The 23,562-nt window shown below is 42.8% G+C and overlaps 1 protein-coding gene across 1 annotated transcript; it reads right to left on the bottom strand.

Moving 5' to 3' along the window:
• Positions 1–1,607: 1,607 nt before the first annotated feature.
• On the bottom strand, positions 1,608–19,863 carry LOC140993372 (NACHT, LRR and PYD domains-containing protein 3-like). Its single transcript, XM_073462795.1, has 11 exons — positions 19,121–19,863; positions 17,318–17,467; positions 16,628–16,747; positions 15,460–15,695; positions 11,308–13,111; positions 10,111–10,287; positions 8,381–8,554; positions 7,749–7,922; positions 4,344–4,517; positions 3,714–3,887; positions 1,608–2,548 (listed from the first exon to the last, which is right to left on the bottom strand). The coding sequence occupies exons 1-11, from the start codon at positions 19,240–19,242 to the stop codon at positions 2,536–2,538; spliced, it is 3,318 nt and encodes a 1,105-aa protein (XP_073318896.1). The 5' UTR covers positions 19,243–19,863; the 3' UTR covers positions 1,608–2,535.
• Positions 19,864–23,562: the final 3,699 nt, after the last annotated feature.

Below are 23,562 nucleotides of genomic sequence, written 5' to 3'. Positions count from 1 at the left end.
AGCTGAACAATCCAAAAACCAGAGAAACCCCAAAAACCAAGAAGAGAAAATTCCAAAAATACAAAGTAGAAACTAAGAAAAAGCAAAAGAACAACTCAGGAAAAACAGGAGGAATAAAGCAGAAAAATAAGAGCGGGAACAAAAAGCAGGAAACACACCACGGGGAGAAACGGGGAGACGCTGGAGGAAACAGGCTCAGGTGAAACACGGGAGGAAACGGACAGCAATATTCTTCGACATTGAAAAAGCATTTGACAAAGTATGGCATAACGGTCTCATATACAGATTACTGGACACCAACCTCAAACTCCCCAAACCCACCCAATCCATCATCTCCAGCTTCCTCAACAACCGTCACATCAAGGTCAAAGTCAACTCAGCCATCTCAACACCATTCACCCCCCAAGCAGGAGTACCACAAGGCGCAGTTCTCAGTCCACTTCTATTTCTCATCTATACCTCAGACATCTACTACCCCCCAGCCACCATAGCCAAAGTTTCTCAGTTTGCCGACGATCTCTGCTACTGGTCCAGCTCAAAATCTCCACAACTAGCAGCCAATAAACTCCAGCATTGCATAACAGAAATAGAAACCTGGTCAAGCATGTGGCGCATCAAACTCAACCCCGTCAAAACCCAATGTGTCATCTTCACCAAAAATCAACACCTACAGCGCAATAACATTAATCTCTCATTATTCAATCAACAAATCAGCATCAGCAACGAAGCAACCTTCCTCGGAGTAACCTTTCAAAGCAACATGACCTGGACCAAATTCATCACAAAACTGGAACAAAAAGGAAACATCAGACTGAACCATCTCAAAGCCCTCTGTGGAAAACATGGCGCATCACCCTCAACAATAATCAAAGTCTATCTAGCTTACATCCGACCCCTGTTCGAATACTCCGTCCCCGCCTGGATCACCCTCACCGACAACCAGATACAACGTCTCCAAGTAATACAAAATAAAGCACTAAAACTGGCTCACCGTCTCCCAAACTATATCAGCAACCACTACATTCACAGAATAACCGGCATCCAGACCATCAGACAGAGACACCAAGCAATAGCCCGAAGATATTTAAGTACAGCAATAAACAATCCTGCCCTCCAGAGAACCATCCAAGAAGCCAAACAAACTGTCAACACCCCCCTGTCATTCATCCTCCAGCTGAAGCCCCCCCTCCCCATCCCCTGATCCCCCCCTCTTCTATGGCCGAGTAACTCCACACAAAAACACACAACACAGACCACCAAACACTCACACGGATACATGAACATATGAATAGAACACAAATAGATCACTTAAGACACAAATACACACAAGCCTGCACTAAATACACATGAGCACTTTATTTTATTTTGTTTATTTTCTTTCTCTCTCTCTCTCTCTCTCTCTCTCTCTCTCTCTCTCTCTCTCTCTCTCTCTCTCTCTCTCTCTCTCTCTCTCTCTCTCTCTCTCTCTCACGTCCTCCTTCCTCCAGAGTCCTGCTCCTCCCACCTCTTGCCGCTCACCAAGCTCCACCCACAACAATGGGTAGAAAAGGGCGGACGCCCTGAGCTGCCCCACCAGGCTCAAGAACTCTCGCTCTCGCTCTCACGGGAGGAAACGGACCATCTGACAAAGACCAGAGGAGCACAAAGACTACACACACACACTAACGAGGGGAGGAGCTGCAGGTGGAGGGAGGCGGGGAAAGGACAGGTGAGGGGAAGGAACGGAAAAACACCTGAAGGAGGGAAACCAGAACACTGGAGAACGGGCCGAAGACAACACAAGAGCAGAAAACACCTATAAAACACACATAATGACACAAACCACAGGACCGAGACACTTGGTATAAGAAAGGCAGGAAAAAAGAACAATACACAGAAATATGATCCAGCAGTGATGAGAAAGATCCTTAAAGTGCAGACTTCAGCACTCTGACATCAACCTCCAAGATTCAGGATGAAGTGAAGATGAACAACAGTTGTGTCGTTCAACAGTGAGCAGGTGAGACACAAAGAGAAACAGAGAGCCACAGACTTTACACTCGTTCACACTAGTTTAACCTGTGCTCACTTTAAATGACTGTAGATTTACACAACGGATCAACAATATTGGATTTTGGCCTTTTAGGCGACGCTGATATATGCACATATTTTCCCACCTGACTGCAGAGAACATCAAGTCTCTGTTAACAAGTAATTAACTCATTATTGTGTCTGCTCCTGACGTGACGGCTGCTTGGCAGATGCAGCAGAGCAGTCCAGAGACACTGATGACACTCTGTCACATCCAGAGGAAACAGGGACGATGCTGGACTGGACAGTGGAGCTGATCTCAGAGCAGTTCACACTGCAGCACTGACATCATCTCCACGTGTTGTGATTGGTCCGTCAGTCGCTGCTGGATGAAGCTCTCCTCTCCGCCCAGTCAGAGCCTCTCCACCCACCAGCTGATGGTGCTGCTTCAACCTCTCTGGATCATCAGGACACAGCTGATCCTCTCAACACCTCCACCTTTCTCACCACTCACTCTGACAGAGATCACCTCCTCCAGCTGACGAGAGAAGCAGAGAGACAGCAGAAGTGATACATGAGTGTCTACAGAGACTCCCTCCATCAGCTGTCAGTCAGTGATATAAAGACCAGCAGGACTTCAGTCCTGTTCAGACCACAAGTGGAGCGGCTGTGTAGCGTAGCCAGCTTCCTTTCAGCTCATGTTAACGTGTTGGAGTGAAGCTCACAGACCTGCAGACACATCAAGTGTGTTTACTCTGCAGGTTTCACTCAAGCACACAGTGAAATAAACTGCTCAGAGTCCCTGAACGCATCATCACTGCAGAAACACTCTGATGATGATTCACTGCTGTTAAAAACCAGAGTCTCAGTCACACCTGAACATTTCATCTGCTTTAAATATTACAAACATGTAAATATGGAGTCTGTTGTAAAAACATCTGGATAAAACTAAAGACAGACGGACAGATAAATATTTGATGTTAAAGCTCCTACATGTTCACACAGAGACTGAACAGTCAACACCAGCTGTGGTTACTGGACTTCAGCAGAGGTTCTGGTCTGTGAGGAGACCACATGGTTACTAAATGTAACCGCGGTTCTCTGAAATAAGAGTCAGTGATGTGCAGGCTTCCGTCAGAGCGATCTGTACGGTGGCCCTGAAGGTCAAAACACAACCACACTTCAGATTATGGAAAAGGTGGGACGGCGTTCTTGTTTGTTATTGGACAGAACCAGAGTCTCTGGTGACAGTTTGATGTTTTGTGGGATGTTGTTGTGTTTTGACCTTCAGGGCCACCGTAGACCTGAGAGCTGTGACAAAGATGGACTGATCAGTTGTTCAGTGTTGAAATGAGAGAACAGAGATTTGATGCTACAACAGTTTGATGGATGAGGACACTGTCTCTACACATCCTGTGATGCTGTCAGCTGTGATCCAGCTTTACTTCCTGTACACATGAACACAACAACAACAGTCGTCTTCACTTCAACTCAAACACACGATCACAACAAGCTTCTGGCTCCTCTGATTGGCTGACTGTTCCCCCTCTATCTCTTTCTGTCCAATCCTGAAGCCTGTCACCGTTCTCCTCTCACAGCTTCACTGAGGAAAGCAGGAAATGCTGGATCTTTACTCTGATACTGACTGTGTTTATTACAATACTGCTGAAACCAGCATGGACTGACTCCAACTCTCTACTGACCTCAGAGTCTCCAGTCGACAGTTTGGACTCTCCACAAGTTCAGACAGCAGCTTCACGTCTGAATCCTGCAGCTTGTTTTCACTCAGGTCCAGTTCTCTCAGATGGGAGGGGTTGGACTTCAGAGCTGAGGCCAGAGAAGCACAGCTGATCTCTGACAAACTGCAGCTCCTCAATCTGAATAAAGCATAAATGATGAAACTTCACAATTTAAATATTCAGTCAGTATAAACGTCACAAAGCTTCATTAAAATGTTGTAAAAAGACGATTCTGAATATATTTGTTGTTGTCTGATAGTTAAAATAGAGATTATTTAACTTTTCATTGTAGTATGTATTTTTCTCATCACTTTAAAAAACATTTAAAAAACATGATTTGTAATCTGAGATGAAAATCAATAGTTGAGGATGTTCAGAGTGAATTATTCATGTTGTTATATGAAGGTTTTAAATGTGCAGCTCAACATTGCTCTGCCACAGTCAATGGACTAAACCACAGAAGAAGAAAACAGACTTCAGCATTAAGATACTCAGTGTGGATCAGTATAATATCAGCTGATGTCTGCAGTTTAGTGTCAACACAACTTTCACATCATATTAATCTGAGCACAGAAGTAAAAGATGGTGTCTGACCTCAGAGTCTCCAGTCGACAGTTTGGACTCTCCAGTCCAGCAGAGAGAAGCTTCACTCCTGAATCCTGCAGCTCGTTGGCACTCAGGTCCAGTTCTCTCAGATGGGAGGGGTTGGACTTCAGAGCTGAGGCCAGAGAAGCACAGCTGATCTCTGACAAACTGCAGCTCTCCAATCTGAATAAAGAATAAATGATGTCAGTTTAAAAGACTTTAATGTTCCTGCTTGAAATCATTCAGTGTTTAATAATCTGTTCAGAGCTGAAGAAGGTTCAGGATGTAGACGTTTAGAAAATGAAGCTCCAAACACCTGAACCCAACAGGATGCAGGTTCAACACTGTCAAACACACAAAGTGAAACAGAGCTCTCATTAATATTAATGACAACGTGCTGCTGCTTCAATAAAGACGCAGTGATGTCACCTCTTAAACTCTGCAGCTCCACCAGAGGCTCCATCTGTACAAACTCATGTTGTGCAGCCAAATAAAAACCCACAGAAACTGATGTAACATTTGATTCTGCTATTTAAAGCTCCTGTTATTAAGATGGTTGAATTTTCAGTCTCGTTCCAACTCATCAAATACTGACGCTTTGGGATTGTAGGTCGGGTCGGCCGCCGTCCCAAAGCGTCAGTATTTGACGGGTCGGGAACGAGACTCAAAGATCAACTCTCTCAGCAACAGGAGCTTTAAGATAAAAGTCATCCTGAGCTGAAGTGTTTCAGTCAGTACAGACGTCACATATCATCAGAAAGGTTTGGAACAAACACACGTTTGTTGTTGTCTGACAGAAGAAAACACAATGTTTGTGTTTTTACTTTCAGAAGCAAGAAGGAAAAGTGCAAATCAATGATGAAGAGGTTGATGGAGAATAAAACAGTGCTGAATGTTTGATGTTATATTAGATATGTTTTAAATATGAAGCAGAACAAGATGCTCAGTGTGAATCAGGACAGAATCTATGTGGTCAAATCCCCTTCAGAGCTGATGACATGAAAACTAAGATTTAAACAGTTTGAATAATGTTTTCAAAGTATTAACCGGTTTAAAGTAAATATTCAAATGGATTTAAACATGTGAGAACAACAACAGTATGTGTGAGATAATTGTGTCGCACTTATAATTCATCAGCAGTGTAATATTTTCATGTTATTAAAGTTTGTCTTCAGAGTTTCACACATTCAACACGTGCAGTGTGTTGAATCAGAGATTACATCTAGGGATGTAACGGTTACCGGTGTCACGGTAAACCACGGTAAAATTCCTGACGGTGAAGGTTACCGTTTAAGTTTTAATTACCATGGTAACCGACGCGGTCGATAACCACGGTGTGGAAAACTCGGGAGATACTTTATCCAAGTCTCCCTACGCAGGCGCAGCGTGCAACGTGCGCTTGTTATGTAGTGAAGAAGACATGGCGGAGGGGGGACGTGATAGTAGCGGCCCTCAAGGCATTTTTCCGCCTGCAAAGAGAACCAAATCTGAAGTCTGGGCGTATTTTGGTTATTATGAGAATGCTCAGGGACAGCTGGTAGAGGATGGCAGCCCTATCTGCAGGAGCTGCAAGAAGAAAGTTGTTGCGAGGGGCGGCAACACATCCAATTTACTTACTCATTTGCGCGACCATCACCCTCAACTGTTCAGCGAATGCAAGGTAAATTAACCTTAAGCTCGGGTGAATGACGTGTGTATGTCGAGTTTTCTCTGTCTAATTTGCTGTTGTCACTAATGTAAACTGACCAGATAGTGGTATAACTGAACGAAGTTGATCCGTGATTTGGCACGTTATCTGAACCGCTTATTAATTGTAGATTTTACTTTTTAAAGTCGACCTAATAATTCCCCAAACATTGATGCAGAGCTGCAGTGAGGAGGATTTGAGACAAACACGTACTGGGTGGACTGAGTTAGTGAATGCAAACTGACTGAGATGACTGACTTTCATCTCAGCTCCGTTCACCGGAGCAGCGTCCACCTGTGGCTCAGCAGCCATTAGACCAATCAGATTGACCGAGTCCATTGACAACAGAAGAGCAAGCAGACAGAGACAGACAGCCAATATATATAAGTAATATCAGAAATATATAATACTTGTGGATTATTTGTAGAATAGACTATATATAAAGAATAATATAAAATGGTGAATATAACAAGTGTCTAGATAGAGATAAGAGCCAAAATAGAGTATTTATAATTAATTTAACAATAATCCTTTTTGTTTTGATCTAAAAGATTATCCAACCTGTTTCTCACAAAAGTGATATGATCTAGATTGTGAGTTTTGTGATCTGTTGGTTGCACCCTTAGTATTAAGTAACAATGACAGTAATAATTAATAATGACATTTTCTATTCATTTTTTTCACAGAGAGGGTCTGCTGGCCAATCGAGTGTTACTGCCAGTACATCTCATTCTACCTCTGTAACGCAGACATTACAGGACGCGTTTCAAAAACAGGCTGCTTATACCCTAACCCTTTTAATATATAATAAATCTATTTAAATATAAATCTTGGTGAAATTATTTCAATTTATCAGTGTATCAGTGTTTTTTCAACATTTTGAAGACATTTTAAAAATACCGCGGTATACCAATAACCGTGATAATTTTGGTCACTATTACCGTGGTGTGAAATTTTCATACCGTTACATCCCTAATTACATCACACTCATGTGTCTTTTGTCCAACGTGACTTCAACATCATGCAACCTCCTTTTTTCAAAGATTCAACACTTTCTTTTCAGAGATTTAAATCTCTGCGGGGGGCCACACCTTTCTGATGTCAGATTAGGGGGTCTGTGTCCAACAACTTCTGTCACTTTACAAAAGTGACAAACAAACATTAACACCTTCCTCACTCTGTGATTGGTGAGCTGAGTGCAGGTGAGATAGAGCCCAGGTTTCAACTTCCCTCTCAGCTCTTTTTCATTTGTTACACAACTATTTCTGTCACTTTGAAATATGAACTGAGTGAAACACTACCAATGTCTTCCAGGAGAGAACATGTGAGAAGTTACCTCCATATTTAAACCATTGTTGAGCCTCCAGCAGCTCTTGGCTCCACCTTTGGCTGTCTGAAACAGCTATGAACACGTTTAGCTTCACTGATGCACTGATCCCACGCTAAAAGGTGGAGCTAACACACTGCAGACCACTGATTGGTCAGTGGGAACAGCCAGAGTCGTCTCGTCCTCCACGCTCTGAAGTAACATTTCACTTTCTGCCTTTCAGCAGTCTTCTGTCTCGCTGCCTGCAGCCTTTCTCAAGTAAAGCTAGTTTCCTTGTTGAGATAAACAACCAGACGTGTGCTGTGTGTGGAGAGTGTGTGGTCGAGCAAGAGAGAGAGAGAGAGAGCAAAACATGTAAATTAATGACATTTTATAGATACACAGAAACACATGAACTGACCTCAGAGTCCTCAGTCGACAGTTTGGACTCTCCAGTCCAGCAGAGAGAAGCTTCACTCCTGAATCCTGCAGCTTGTTGTGACTCAGGTCCAGTTCTGTCAGATGGGAGGGGTTGGACTTCAGAGCTGAGGCCAGAGAAGCACAGCTGATCTCTGACAAACTGCATCTGTCCAATCTGAATAAAGAATAAATGATGAAACTTCACAATTTAAATATTCAGTCAGTATAAACGTCACAAAGCTTCATTAAAATGTTGTAAAAAGACGATTCTGAACATATTTGTTATTGTCTGATAGTTAAAATAGAGATTATTTAACTTTTCATTGTAGTATGTATTTTTCTCATCACATTAAAAAACATTTTAAAAAACATGATTTGTAATCCAAGATGAAAATCAATAGTTGAGGATGTTCAGAGTGAATTATTCATGTTGTTATATGAAGGTTTTAAATGTGCAGCTCAACATTGCTCTGCCACAGTCAATGGACTAAACCACAGAAGAAGAAAACAGACTTCAGCATTAAGATACTCAGTGTGGATCAGTATAATATCAGCCTGATGTCTGCAGTTTAGTGTCAACACAACTTTCACATCATATTCATCTGAGCACAGAAGTAAAAAATGGTGTCTGACCCCAGAGTCTCCAGTCGACAGTTTGGACTCTCCAGTCCAGCAGAGAGAAGCTTCACTCCTGAATCCTGCAGCTTGTTGACACTCAGGTCCAGTTCTGTCAGATGGGAGGGGTTGGACTTCAGAGCTGAGGCCAGAGAAGCACAGCTGATCTCTGACAAACTGCACCAACTCAATCTGAATAAAGAATAAATGATGTCAGTTTAAAAGACTTTAATGTTCCTGCTTGAAATCATTCAGTGTTTAATAATCTGTTCAGAGCTGAAGAAGGTTCAGGATGTAGACGTTTAGAAAATGAAGCTCCAAACACCTGAACCCAACAGGATGCAGGTTCAACACTGTCAAACACACAAAGTGAAACAGAGCTCTCATTAATATTAATGACAACGTGCTGCTGCTTCAATAAAGACGTAGTGACGTCACCTCTTAAACTCTGCAGCTCCACCAGAGGCTCCATCTATACAAACTCATGTTGTGCAGCCAAATAAAAACCCACAGAAACTGATGGAACATTTGATTCTACTATTTAAAGCTCCTGTTATTAAGATAGTTGAATTTTCAGTCTCGTTCCAACTCGTCAAATACTGACGCTTTGGGATTGTAGGTCGGGTCGGCCGCCGTCCCAAAGCGTCAGTATTTGACGGGTTGGGAACGAGACTCAAAGATCAACTCTCTCAGCAACAGGAGCTTTCAGATAAAAGTCATCCTGAGCTGAAGTTTTTCAGTCAGTACAGACGTCACATATCATCAGAAAGGTTTGGAACAAACACACGTTTGTTGTTGTCTGACAGAAGAAAACACAACGTTTGTGTTTTTACTTTCAGAAGCAAGAAGGAAAAGTGCAAATCAATGATGAAGAGGTTGATGGAGAATAAAACAGTGCTGAATGTTTGATGTTATATTAGATATGTTTTAAATATGAAGCAGAACAAGATGCTCAGTGTGAATCAGGACAGAATCTATGTGGTCAAATCCCCTTCAGAGCTGATGACATGAAAACTAAGATTTAAACAGTTTGAATAATGTTTTCAAAGTATTAACCGGTTTAAAGTAAATATTCAAATGGATTTAAACATGTGAGAACAACAACAGTATGTGTGAGATAATTGTGTCGCACTTAAAATTCATCAGCAGTGTAATATTTTCATGTTATTAAAGTTTGTCTTCAGAGTTTCACACAGTCAAATAAAATAATGTAAATAATAAATATTCCAAGTAAATATTCAAATGGATTTAAACATGTGACAACAACAATTTTATTATTATATATTTATTAATAATTATATATTATTATAAATCATTGGGACATAGTTGTCATGTGATTCATTTTAACTGCACTTAACTACAGTAAGAATACATGAAGAAGGTACGTAATAATCCTTTAACATTGAAATAAAGAGACACTGTTATCCAATGAAGAGCACATAAATACATGAGAGGAGGTGTCTTCTGTCCAACGTGACTTAAACATCATCCAACATCCTTTTTTCAAACATTCAACACTTTCTTTTCAGAGATTTAAATCTCTCTCTCTGTGTGTGTGTGTGTGTGTGTGTGTGTGTGTGTGATATAAATATATAATCTGCAGTCAAACTGTTCAGACTGTCAAACTTTAAACTGAGTTGTTGTGATTTGAGCTCAGACAAACCCAGAAAACAAGTGAACTGAAGGAAATGTAAAACTTCTGTTCTGATTTAAATGTTATAGATCTACACAGAAACACATGAACTGACCTCAGAACCTCCAGTCGACAGTTTGGACTCTCCAGTCCAGCACAGAGAAGCTTCTCTCCTGAATCCTGCAGCAGCTCGTTGTAACTCAGGTCCAGTTCTGTCAGATGGGAGGGGTTGGACTTCAGAGCTGAGGCCACGACTTCACAGTGACTCTCAGAGAGTCGACAGCCAATAAATCTGTGATTACAGATAAAAGAACATTAAAACAATAAAATGAGACTTTATTGTGAAAACAGATTCATACATGTTGCATCACAAAGCACAGGTGGTCAGTTGGTCGGCCTGAGCTGGTCAGTCATTGATCACAAGGTTTGTAGTTTGAAACTTGAGCTCCTTCTGCCCACGAGGCCCCAGACTTTCCCTGCCTGAGGAGATCAGAGGGGCTGAATCGCTGCCCCGTTTTATATCAGCCCCCAAAACACACTTGAATAAAGCTGCTTTTAACCCTGATGTGGATGTTTTTATCTTCATGTTTGATTTTGGTTTGTTTGATTCATTCTGTGCTCTTTATATTTATATTTGTAATTGTCGGGTAAAACTTGCTTTTTCTTGTGACTCTATCGTTGTGTTGCTGTTTAATGTGTGTACAGCACTTTGTAACTGCTTTTAAAAGTCTTATATCAAGAAAATAAATCAATAAATGAACCTCCTGAGTGTCCTTGAGCAACATGAACCAAACTGATGTTCAGGACAAAGTGTCCAAATGACTGTAATGTAAACGTGTCAGATTTGAGTTGATTTATATTCATGAAGCTTCATGTAAATTCACTGTAGGTTGTAACTGCACTCGTATGTGTTTACCTCAGTTATGTGTTTGTGTGGATTTTGTTCTTTGATGCATTTTATTCTGTCGCTCCGTCTGCTTTTCACCTCCCGTTAAATTAATTCAGCGTCTTCTACTGCATCAATAGTATAATTAGTGCTAAAGATTGAGTTATTATCATTTGATGGGTGATCATTTGTCTCAGGTGGAGTTCACCTGGCTGAAGGAAATGTTTTGGAAAGTAGACGACTACATGTCATTTCATCTCTGAGCCTGGTGATGATCATTGATTCAATCAGCAGGTTTCATACTTGTTGAGGAAAACATGTATCGTGTTGAGGTTTTATATAATGCATGTGTGTAAAGTGTTTGTCTTTAATACTGAAGGCTTCAGCTTTACCAGGATTTTTAATGTTCATCACATCTGGACTTACCGAGCCTTTCTGCAGTTCCTCACAGCTGGAATCAGTCTCTGTTTTCCTGCGTCTGATGTTTTGTATTTATCTGTGTCCAACTCATCCAGAACCTCCTCTGACATCTGCAGCATGTAGGCCAGAGCTGAGCAGTGGATCTCAGAGAGTTTCTTCTCTGATCTGTTCTCTGACTTCAGGAACTCTTGGATCTCCTGATGGACTGAGTGGTCGTTCATCTCCGTCAGACAGTGGAAGATGTTGATGCTTCTGTCAGGAGAGATCTCATAACTGTTCATCTTCTTCAGGTTGTTGATGGCTCTCTGGATGATTTCTGGACTGTTGTCTGTCCGACCCAGCAGGCCTGCTAAGAGTCTCTGGTTGGACGTCAGAGAGAGTCCATGAAGGAAGCGGACAAACAGGTCCAGGTGACCATTCTCACTTTGGAGGGATTTCTCCATGGCTCTCTCCAGGAAGTCATCCAGGGTTGAGGGACTCTGTCCTCTCAGGAAGTCCTCCAGTACCTCTGTGTTCCTGTTGGTGTGACAGTGGAACATGTAGACTGCAGCCAGAAACTCCTGAACGCTCAGATGAACAAAGCAGTAGACTGTTTTCTGGAAGATCACACTCTCTCTTCTGAAGATCTCTGTACAAACTCCTGAGTACACCGAGGCCTCTGTGACATTAAGACCACACCGCTCCAGGTCTTCTTGGTAGAACATGATGTTTCCTGTCTCCAGATGTTCAAACGCCAGCCTCCCCAGCTTCAGAAGAACTTCCCTGTCAGCCTCCGTCAGCTCCTGTGGACTCGTCTCACGTCCCTCATCGTACTTCTGCTTCTTCCTCTTTGTCTGGACCAGCAGGAAGTGTGAGTACATGTCAGTCAGGGTCTTGGGCAGCTCTCCTCTCTGGCCTGTAGTCAACATGTGGTCCAGAACTGTAGCAGTGATCCAGCAGAAGACTGGGATCAGACACATGATGTGGAGGCTCCTGGAGGTCTTGATGTGTGAGATGACTCTGCTGGACAGATCTTCATCACTGAACCTCCTCCTGAAGTACTCGTCCTTCTGGGCGTCAGTGAAGCCTCGTACTTCTGTTACCCTGTCGACACGTGAAGGAGGGATCCGATTGGCTGCTGCAGGTCGGGAAGTTATCCAGACGAGAGCCGAGGGAAGCAGCTTCCCCTCGATGAGGTTTGTCAGCAGCGCGCTGACTGATGACTCCTGTGTGACATCAGACACGACCTCATGGTTCTTGAAATCCAGTGAAAGTCTGCTTTCATCCAGGCCGTCAAAGATGAACAGAAGTTTACAGACAGCGAGCTTCTCTGCTGTCACCTTCTGTAATGTTGGATGGAAAACATGGAGCAGCCTGAGAAGACTGTACTGCTCATCTCTGATCAGGTTCAGCTCCCTGAACGAGAGCACAACCAGCAGACTGACATCTTGGTTTTCGGAGCCCTCTGCCCAGTCCAGAGTGAACTTCAGCACTGAGAAGGTTTTTCCAACGCCAGCGACGCCGTTGGTCAGAACCACTCTGATGGGTCTCTGTTGGTCAGGTGAGGCTTTAAAGATGTCGCAGCACCTGATTGGAGTTTCACTGAAGGTCTCCTTCTTGGAAACTGTCTCCAGCTGCCTCACCTCATGTTGGGTATTAACCTCTTCACTCTGTCCCTCTGTGATGTAGAGCTCAGTGTAGGTCTTGTTGAGGAGGGTTCCACTTCCTGTTTCATCACTTCCTGTTTCATCACTTCCTTCAGTCACACGTTCACATCTCCTCCTCAGACTGATCTTATGTTCATGGAAAACCTCCTGCAGACCAACATTCACTGAAAAAAGAGACAAAAGTGGGAGACAAAAAATACAATGTGACAATCAGCAGTCAATGGTCTTTTCATTACAAGTTAAAAAACATCAGTATAAGAACATGTTTGTTGTTTTCTTTGTCTTTCTCTCCACCTTAACGTCGTGGAGAGGTTTGTGTGTCCCTGTGATCCTCGGAGCTCTGTTGTCGGGGGCATTAGCCCCTGGCAGGGTCTCGCAAAGCTAATTAGCCCCAGAGGAGGAGCCAGACTGAGAGTGATTCAAAGAGCCTTTATGAATCAGCCACAAAGGTGCTGCAGCACCTGAACCAGGAAAGAGACATCAGGGCACCTTTCTGGAGCTCAACCTGGGAGTGGAGGTCGCTGGTGAATATCTGGTGTCTGGACTTTGACTACATGGAGACGCCACCCTGTGGGCTGACTACCAGCAGGGACGGGCATTGGGGTCGGCAGGTGTGCTGATTCCTGGCATCCCAGACTGGTCCTCAGGACAGGGAGTGTCTCCTCTCGTGGGGGAAGGAACAGGTGCTGGTGCCGGAGGTGGGGCGGTACCAACTAGATTTAGTTGGGCTCACCTCTATGCACAGTAGAGGTGGGAATCTCTAGGGACCTCACGATTCGATTTGATTACGATTCAGAGGGCTGCGATGCGATGATAAAACGATTATCGATGCAAATATCCCAGCTTTGCAAAGAACCAACAGGAAAAGAAAAGTGTGCCTGTAGCAGCATACATGTAGTAAATTAATACAGCATAAGCAACATAAAAAGCTTCCCTTATTAAATAAATAATAAAGAATCCAAGACTTCACTCCACCAAAAAACAAACAGAACATTTAGCTGTATACCACAAGGAAAAACAGCTTTCATACAAAAAAGATCTTAGGCACTTAAACATCTGCAGAAAGGAAAGTCAAAATGTTGTGTCACATTTTCTAAATGGCTACAACTACAACCGGATGTTTTTCTTCCTCCTCTGGGCCTCTGGGTGGAAACGTGTAATATGGTTTCTCATGTCTGTTGTGTTTCCAAGATATTTTAGTTTAGTTTGACACAAGTTGCATATTGTGTTGCTCTTGTCCAGGTCCCGTTTCCCCTTCAACTTCACAGAAGCCAAAATGCTTCCATACGCTAGCTTTTAATGCAGAGGGTGCCGGTCTGATTTCGCGCTCGTGTCTTTGTTATGTGCACGCCATCAACTGTCAGGGCGCTGCACTTCTGCTCTTCTGAGTTCTGCCTTTTGCGTTCCATCAACATTACGTTATCAATTCATATGTAGAAAATCGATTTTTGATATTTGTGAATCGATTCAGAAATGTCCATGTCCGCATCGCGATGCATCTAAGAATCGATTTTTTCCCCCACCCCTAATGCACAGCACTGTTTCTTGAACTCAACTCCTTTGCTTGAGGGACAACATCTCAGGTTGGCCCCTGTAAATGACCACCACCTGCACCTCAGCCCGTCCACTACACTCTGCTGCTGCTGACTGCTTGTTATTCCCTCACTACAAGGGAGGACCAGCTACTGCTCAACTAGATCCAGACTGTCTGATGTCCTGGATCCACAATAGTGACACAAACTCCCCAGTGACAACAGAACAGAAGAAACTTGACACAACTTCAGACTGAAAACTCTCCTGTTAGACTGAAAACTCTCCCGTTCAGACTGAAAACTCTCCCGTTCAGACTGAAAACTCTCCTGTTAGACTGAAAACTCTCCTGTTCAGACTGAAAACTCTCCTGTTCAGACTGAAAACTCTCCTGTTCAGACTGAAACTCTCCTGTTCAGACGGCACCTCGGTCCATAAAAACAATCTCTCTCTTGATCTCTTATTGCTTCTAGTTGTAGCTCTTGAACCATTTTAGCATAATTGATGAATGTGATCTACTCATGTTGTATCCACATGGTTCAGTCAGTTATTTTCAGTCTCTTTGGATAAAAACGTCAGCTAAATGAACGTATTGTAATGAAGCAGGTTACATTTTAAGCTGTTTAATGTGCTGACACTGAGCAGCTAATTAGCATCTGCTGCAGCCTGAAAATAGATGTTAGCAGTGCACTTTTCCTCACTGGATGTTTGTTCGGTGGCTTGTTCAACAAGTGGATCTGCAGGACGAGGTGTGTGTTTGTAAGTTAGAGGAGGAGGAGATGTTAGCAGGAAAGCTAATGTGGACTGTTGTTTAAAGTGCTGTTTTGTCTCAAGCTGCTGTCTGACACTTCTCCATCTCCATCTCTGCATACAGAGAACAAGCAGCTCTCTGATTGGTTAATGTGTGACATAACAAATGTATTAAAACAACAAGTAGTGTGTTCAGACATGAAGACATCAGCAGACAGATATATAGTCTTACTTTGTACAGTGCTGGTCAGACTGGCTGTCTGCAGTCCAGCTCCTGTTCTGGATCTTTTCCCACACTGGGGACAGGAGGAGTGTCCTGGTGAAGCAGACTGGTCCCAGTATGATGTGATGCACTGTCTGCAGAACCAGTGTCCACAGCTGGTAGAGACTGGATCCTTCAGGACGTCCTGACAGGAAACACAGCAGGACGGCTGCTCCTCCACAGAAACATGCCTCCTCTTCTTCTCTCTGTGAAGACATTTCTTTAGGACTGAAACCATTTGTTGATTGTTTCTAAAAATATCAAGATTTGGTCGACACTGTTGAAGCTCAGATCAGCTGACAGAGGACAGTAAAACTGTCTTTACTTTTCTGATTAATTCAGCTTCAGTCTGGAATAAAAATGTCTGCTTGTGTTATTTCAACTCTTCTGTTTAGTCAGTTTGAACCTGGAGTTAAAAGTGTTCTCAATAACTGAGATCGACCACGATGACATGACTTTTAACTGTGACCTGACTTTAACTATGACATGACTTTAACTGTGACATGACTTTAACTGTGACCTGACTTTAATTATGACATGACTTTAACTATGACCTGACTTTAATTATGACATGACTTTAACTGTGACCTGACTTTAATTATGACATGACTTTAACTATGACGTGACTTTTAACTATGACGTGACTTTTAACTATGACATGACTTTTAATTATGACGTGACATTTAACTGTGACATGACTTTAACTATGACATGACTTTTAATTATGACGTGACATTTAACTGTGACATGACTTTAACTATGACATGACTTTAACTATGACATGACTTTAACGATGACGTGACTTTAACTATGACATGACTTTTAACTATGAGATTACTTTTTTAAAAAAAGTCTAATTACAAATTCATAGAGGGAGCAAACTCCTCCGGTCCATAAATAAGAAGTTTAACAATTTCTATTTGTCCTCTTTGATCAGATTACAGCTTTTTACGTGACTGACAGCACTAAGAGGACGATGGGACGAATGATCTCTCTGTCATGAGTCCCAAAAGGTTTGTTAAAGTTAGTTAGCAAATACATTGTTGTTGAAATATACAAACACAACATGAACAAAACACGTCATTGTGAGAGGGAACTGAAAAAAGTCACATAAATGAGTTAGTATCAGGTGTCTTACTTTGAGTCTGATGGTCCAGGTTTCATCCTGAAGTCTAGAGGACGATCTTTGGACCGGTCACTCTTCATAGACAGACAGCTGGATACTGGAGACTCTGCTCTCTGTCTGTTGGACTGAACTCTGCAAACACCAACATGTTTGTGTTGATATCTCATGAATCTTTGAGAAATTCTCTGATGACAAAGTCATTTAAGAAGCTCTAAACACGGGGCGGTGTTTAGCTCAGTTGGTTGAGCACCCGCCCCATGTGTTGAGGCTACAGTCCTCACTGCAGGCGGCCCCAGCTCGAATCCCGCATCGAGCGGCCCCATCCTGCGTGTCATTCCCCCCCTCTCTGCCTCCCATTTCCTGTCACTCTCTGTACTGTCCTATCCATTAAAGGCATAAAAGCCCCAAAAAAAAAAAAAAAAAAAGAAGCTCTAAACACACAAACTACTGCTACTGTTGATGAAAAGGAGCTTTCAAAGTTTCTGTTTGTCCTCTTAGATCAGATTACAGCTTTTTAGGAGACTGACAGCTGCCACAGATAGTAAGAGGAACATGAGCCGTGAAAAGTCTGTTAGATTTAGGTAGAAAATACATTTTACATGAATTTTTAATATAAAAATACAAAATCAACAAAACAAAGCACAGCAGTGAGAGAGGGAACAGAACAAAGTCACATAAATGAGTCAGTATCAGGTGTCTTACTCTGAGTCTGATGGTCCAGGTTCATTACTGAAGTTTAGAGGAGGATCTTTGGACCGGTCACTCTTCATAGACAGACAGCTGGATACTGGAGACTCTGCTCTGTCCTCCTCCTCCTTCACACAAACACTCATCTTCTGCTCTGAAGTCAGTCTGAGAGGTGAAACAGTAGCTGTGAGCTCAGGACACGAGAATCAGGAAACAAGTTTGTTCAAGAGTCGCACAAGACCGAGAGAGCAGGAAGTAACACACACTCTCTCTCCCCTTCACACACACATTATACAGTATAATAAAAGCAGCCAGAAGTCCACCTGGTCACTTTTCTTCACACCTGTGCTTGTTTTCTTGGGTTACTGTAGGTTTAAAGAGGATTATTCAGCCAATCAGGACTTTGTGTCCACAGATGAATCAAAGTGTTGAGTTGACTCCAACATTTCTTTCCTCCACAGTCCACAGGGAGAAAACTGACTCACAGTAAGTAAAGTCACAGTAAATAATCACAATGTGTTGTTAACACTCACCCTGCCTCAGACTCCAGCTGCTCTCCTTCTGCTCTTCGTCTGAAAATGGAGTCTGACTGAACACTTTCACTTTCAGGGTTCCTCCCTGTGTGTATATCTGTGTGTGTGTGTGTGTGTGTGTGTGTGTGTGTGTGTGTGTGTATATGTGTGTATGTGTTATGACATACTTGGCTCCTCCCTGTTCTCATGTTCTTCTTCTGATTTTATGACTTTAAAGGTGCATACCGCCACCTATTGTCCCGGAGTATGTAGCCTGGAGATGATGAAAACTGAGCCTTTCAGATATCTTAGCAGATGTTTTACAGAAGTCCACTGCTCTTCTGTTGGCTCAGAAAAATACTGCGACAGTTTGCTGACAACAAAACTCAGTTGGGGTCTTGTACATGTAGTTGGATAGATCAGGCTGCCAGCTGCCTCTCTGGACTTTCTGACGTCACTCATCTTTTCTGCATCATCAGTGTAGTTCAGTTTCTGTTCACAAGGTGTCGCTCTAGGTTCACAGTTTTGCACGTTAAACCTTTCAAGTACTTTTTCAACACATTTCTTTTGTGGCATCGTTACACATCCATCACTCAGCTCAAAGTCAATGCCAAGAAAACGTCTCAGTTTTCCTCAATCTTTCATTTTGAATCTTGCTGTGAGCGTCTCCTTCACAACTTTTAGTGCATCTTCATCACTGGCAGCAATGATTACATCATCAACCCATATTATTATGATCACCTTCTCATTTCCTGTTTCCCTTGTGTAAACACAATGATCAGCAGGGTTTTGTACTAAATGCTTCTCACTTAGATAATCATGTAGCGTCTTGTTCCAGTCTGTGCCGGACTGTTTCAGCCCATAAAGTGACTTCTAATATAATTCTAATATTATAGAAAGAAGAAAACCTTGACAAAGCACATGAAGAGTATTCACATTGTTGTCTGATAAAAACTGTCCAATTAAAGAAATCAATAAAAAACAGACATATTCATTCAGACAGTCATGCAGTGGCGGCTGGTGAAAAATATTCTAGGCTGGGCTGTGTGTGCCAGAAGCTTTCGGTGACTGTCCCAATGAACCAAAAGACACCATTGTTTTAGGGATAAACAGTAATTATTTAATGGCCCTTTAGAAATCAACAGTTTGACAGATAATGACAATGATATGAGATGTATATTAGTGAACACTCTTAATACAAAATTAAAGTTCTTGAGTGTGTGTGTGTGTGTGTGTGTGTGTGTGTGTGTGTGTGTGTGTGTGTGTGTGTGTGTGTGTGTGTGTGTGTGTGTGTGTGTGTGCAGACCTTGGTGATGTGGGATGTTGCTGCTGCATCATCAGGTTCAGCTGATGAGGTAACAGTGTAGTAGTGGACTCTCCCGTAAACGTGTTGAACCTCGCGCTGCCGCCACCTGTGGCTCCTCTCATCACGGCAGCTCCGTCACAGACCTGGGCGATTAGTTTCCCCCGTTGTCCCTCAGGAAGAGTAGTTTTCTGTCGGAGGATGCTGTCTCATCGTGGCCTCGCAATGCCAGCTCACAAGCTCCACACAATTTCACACAATCAATGATCTTGGATAAAATATGTGTGTTCATGTCCACCTCTTCATTGTGTTTTCTCACCGCAGTCCTGTGTCCTTCATCCAGCTAGCAGCTATGCTAGTCCCGCCTAGCACGGCTAGCTTGACAGCGTTGTTCATGTGAACCTTCGAGCATTCATGTTTTTTAATCGGCTCTGACAAAAGTTTTAGGTCTCTAGCTCCTGTTACAGTCCATGTAGTATCTGTCCCCGGCATTTTAAGAAGTAAACACGGGAAGCAGAATACTGCATTTGCAAAGCTACATCCAGTTAGCCGAGCCTTCCTGTCGCACCGATTCAGAGAGAGGCTCCTCTGGGACACTTTACCTTTCTCATGCGTCTGCTGTGTTAAACTCAGACCGGGCTTCTCAGGTCCAAGTTCTTTAACACGAAGTTTCCCCCTAAAGTTCTCCTTTCGAAAGGGTTCAGCAAGAGACACTTTACAGAGTCTGTGGGCAGCTGAAGCCCTGTGTGCTCTTGTTCTTGTCTACTTGACGCCGCCATCTCGATTTCAGACGCTTGTTTCTGGTTGCTAGGATACTTAACGGCAGCGTCCCAAGCTTATCGAATGTGACGACGCTAATTGGCTAAATGACCCGTTGCTATGTGTGTTTTTGTCCCAGCAACAGTCTGCCATTGGCTGAGCCGCTGCAGCGCTACATGGAGTCTAACTGGTCCAATAACGTATTTATTTACATGTAGAAAATATTCTGAGCTGATCCAATAAATATAACGGACTGTAAGAAATACATCTGAACTCTTTGATGTTTGTTTTGTCATAAATACGTGTTTTGAGCGGTCGGCTCGTTGTGACGTCACTGGCGAGTAGATGTCCCTGTTGTTCAGAGATTCAGCTGTTTTGTTTTATGATGTTTGTTTTGTTATTAGTCTGAGTGAATCTCACTTTTCTCTTGTGTTGGGGCATTTTTGTGTTGACTTCCTGTGTGTGTGTGTGTTTTCTGCCTCACGTTCAGATGGTGTAATTCCCTGGTTGACCAGCAGGTGGCGCTGTGTGGCTGCAGTGATCAGAGCTCATTCACTGTCTGTGCAGATCAGTAGATGTCTGTCTGAAGCAGCTGGAGAGGTTGGATCAATACAGTGACACTGATCACATGTGTCACTTGAACTGAGCAACACATCTTTGCTTCAGCAGAAATGAGTAATGAAGCATCAGAGAGCACAGCTGACACTTTATAGAGATGTTGGCTGTGTTTGGTTTTGAGGTTATTCTGGTGCCAGTGACGCGTCTGCTGCTGCAGAAACACGTCTCTGCTCTTAGTTGTGCTCAGCTCACACTGCTCACTCATCTCTGTCTCTGCCTCTGTGGACACAGGAAGCAGCACTGAATGTTACACAAGTAACAACAGACAGGAACTTCAGTGAAACTGAATTGATATGAAATTGATAACACTTCTGTGTGAACAATACCAGTGGATTTTGTGTCCACATGCTTAGTTCATCTGTACCTGACACCAGCCGATTTTCGTACATATTTAATTGTCTGGCGGGAATCAAATCCAAGCTAATTTCTCACCTGTTTTTTTCTTTTTTTAAAATAATCGAAGGTCAAGTTGTCCTGTTCTTTTTGATGCCATTCTGGCCACAAATTCAAAGAGGTAGCGATGCTGCGTGTTCCCGCTGTGTGCCCATGGATCCATTATATAACTATTTATAACTATCTATTTATATATATATAAATATCTAAGGTCTTATTATAGATCCATGTGGCCTCTGACCTCCACCCATCTTCCGTTGTTTTCCCGCCTCCTCCTCCACACGAGAGACGCGCTCTATGACGTCACGTCTGCTCTCCGCACGACGTCATACTATGAATGTATAAAGTGAACCTCAGCGGGAACGTTTCAGAACCGAGCCTTTGGCCCGATTTTGTTGACTTGCTGAGATTTTGTTGATCTGCTCATTTTTCGTTTTTATACAATCGGGAGTCTGCGCAGGGTGTTTTATTTTGAAAATTGACCGGATGCTCTATGCCGCTCCTGTGTCTCTCTGACTTCCTGCCGGCGCCACAGACACATGTTGGTTTTCATGTTGTCAGAGTTTTGTAAGAAGAAAGAAGCAGAGATGAGGCCAAATCACTTTGAAATGGAAACCCAGAGGAACCAAACAACAGAGAGGGTGAAGACCAACACAGCGCTGCAGGAAATGGCCTGAAAGAGTCGGGAGGGTCTGAGACGATGACCCTTCATCATCATCACAACAGGGACCAAAGCCTTTACCACACAAAAACACACTTTAACTGGCCGGAGACGTGAAGATGTTACAGATCTTAGAAACACATCCTAGAAGATGTAATGTGGTCCAGAAATGAGCTGATGGTGAAGAACATCTTCTAGTTCACCATCAGCTCAAATCTTCCATCTGATCCTCTGAGTTAGTCCCTTAAAATACTCACAAGTGATCAGCGGCTGTAAAAACACACTGGGTCCAAAAAGTATTGTGTGAATCTAAATTATTCTGTAAATATAAATTATTCTGTATAATCAGTCCTGAGAATTCACTAATGTTCCAGTTAATTATGGAGTGATTGTAACAGGTTTCTGATTTTTATAATGATTTGAAATCTGTCAACAGCAGCTGGAACTGAGAGGATGAAATGAAAAGAAGATGGAAATATAAGAATCGCTTGATTACACTTGTTTCGTCTTTTAAATATAATAATATATTTATTTGGATGGTGACAGTCGAGAGAAAGAGGAGCCCACATGCTGCACAGGGTCAAGGCAGGAACCGAACCAGCAGCAGTTCCCTGGACCGCCGTCCCATTCCTGCCAGTACCACCATCACTCCCACCTCCATGTGCAGAACATGTGCGGTCCAGTTTATATGACAAGGTGCAATATATTGTCATGTGTTGATTTTGAAGTAATCCCAATGTAATTAGATTACTTTGCTGTAATCCAGTTGGTCGTGTCACTGTAGAAGATCACGGTCATGTAATGTGCACTGAGTAATTGACTGCATTTGTTATTTGTGTGTGTGATATTTTGAAGCGTCTCAGCACTGAGAGACACTTCGAGCTTCAAGTCAAATATATAATGTGTTTACAGAAAGTCTGACCTGTGCTTTGAGTTTGTCCCACCTTAGTCTTCATGACTCACTGTGGCAGCTGTTTAATCAACATTACAGGTTTGTAACAACAGGAAACACTAAGTGATATTTAAACTGATGACTGGTTGTAGTTTTTGTGTTTGTAGCAGTTGTAGTAGAAATACTTAAATGTGAATGTTTGGCATCTGTAACAGGTGTCAGGTATCAAACCAAAACTCTGCTGTCGACACTATGAAGTAAAACAGCCTCCTTATTGGTTCAGATAACCGTTTTTGGCGCCACCCTCAGGCCAAACTGAACAACTGCAGTCATAAACAAGGGGCTCAAATCATCCAGAGGAGTAAAATGTGAAATACTTTGAAGAAGACCAACATCAGAAACTTGAGCTGAACAGCAGCAAAAAGGAAGAGGCAGTAAATGTGGCTAATGGTCTTTGAGTTTGGTTTATTAAAGGGGCACTCTGTGCACTGCTCACACACACTGAGGGACACTTTAATCACACATCAGGTCTTAACGAATGAATTATTCGAGCTGGAAATCTTTACTGATGTACATTGTACGACGTGACAACGGTCAGTGGAAACCAGAAGCATCAACTCATCGAGGGCTGGATCCAAAATCAAAGTCAAACATTCAAATCACAGTCTGACCCAACTTGAGTGAGTTTCATCACAGCAACTCGTAGTGCGACTCCGTAGTGTGTATGGACCCCACAAGCCTGTACGGTGCTGGGCTGTGAGCACTGGTCCCTCTAGAGGACGTCGGGCCCTCATGGAGTCAGGAACCTGCACACCAGGAGCTGCTGGAGGTCATTTTGTGGGGCTCTGGCAGTGCTCCTCAGGTTCCTCCTCCAACAGAGGAGCAGCTACCGGTCCTGCTGCTGTTACATATTTTTACATGTGTGTATATACTGTACACTATTCAACCAGTTATCAGGCTGATTATCTGATCCAACATTCAACAGAATCAGTGTTTTATTCATCTGACTGCAGATAAAATAAATATATTTAAAATGCTCCTTCAGCTCTGATGGTATAAAGTCAGTATAAAGTAGCAGGAAATGGAAATACTCAAGTACAAGTACCAAACTCAATTCTAGTT

Source organism: Pagrus major, chromosome 1 (assembly GCF_040436345.1).
Source record: "Pagrus major chromosome 1, Pma_NU_1.0".
NCBI lineage: Eukaryota > Metazoa > Chordata > Actinopteri > Spariformes > Sparidae > Pagrus > Pagrus major.
Note: the sequence above shows the minus strand (reverse complement) of the source record. Positions and strands in the feature narration are given on the sequence as shown.

Coding starts and splice junctions, on each gene's coding strand:
- LOC140993372 (XM_073462795.1), bottom strand. CDS start 19,242: ATGAGAGGAGCCACAGGTGGCGGCAGCGCGAGGTTCAACACGTTTACG. Junction 17,468..19,120: donor CAACATCCCACATCACCAAG/GTCTGCACACAC, acceptor TTCACCTCTCAG/ACTGACTTCAGAGCAGAAGA. Junction 15,696..16,627: donor CCTGGACCATCAGACTCAAA/GTAAGACACCTG, acceptor ATGTCTTCACAG/AGAGAAGAAGAGGAGGCATG.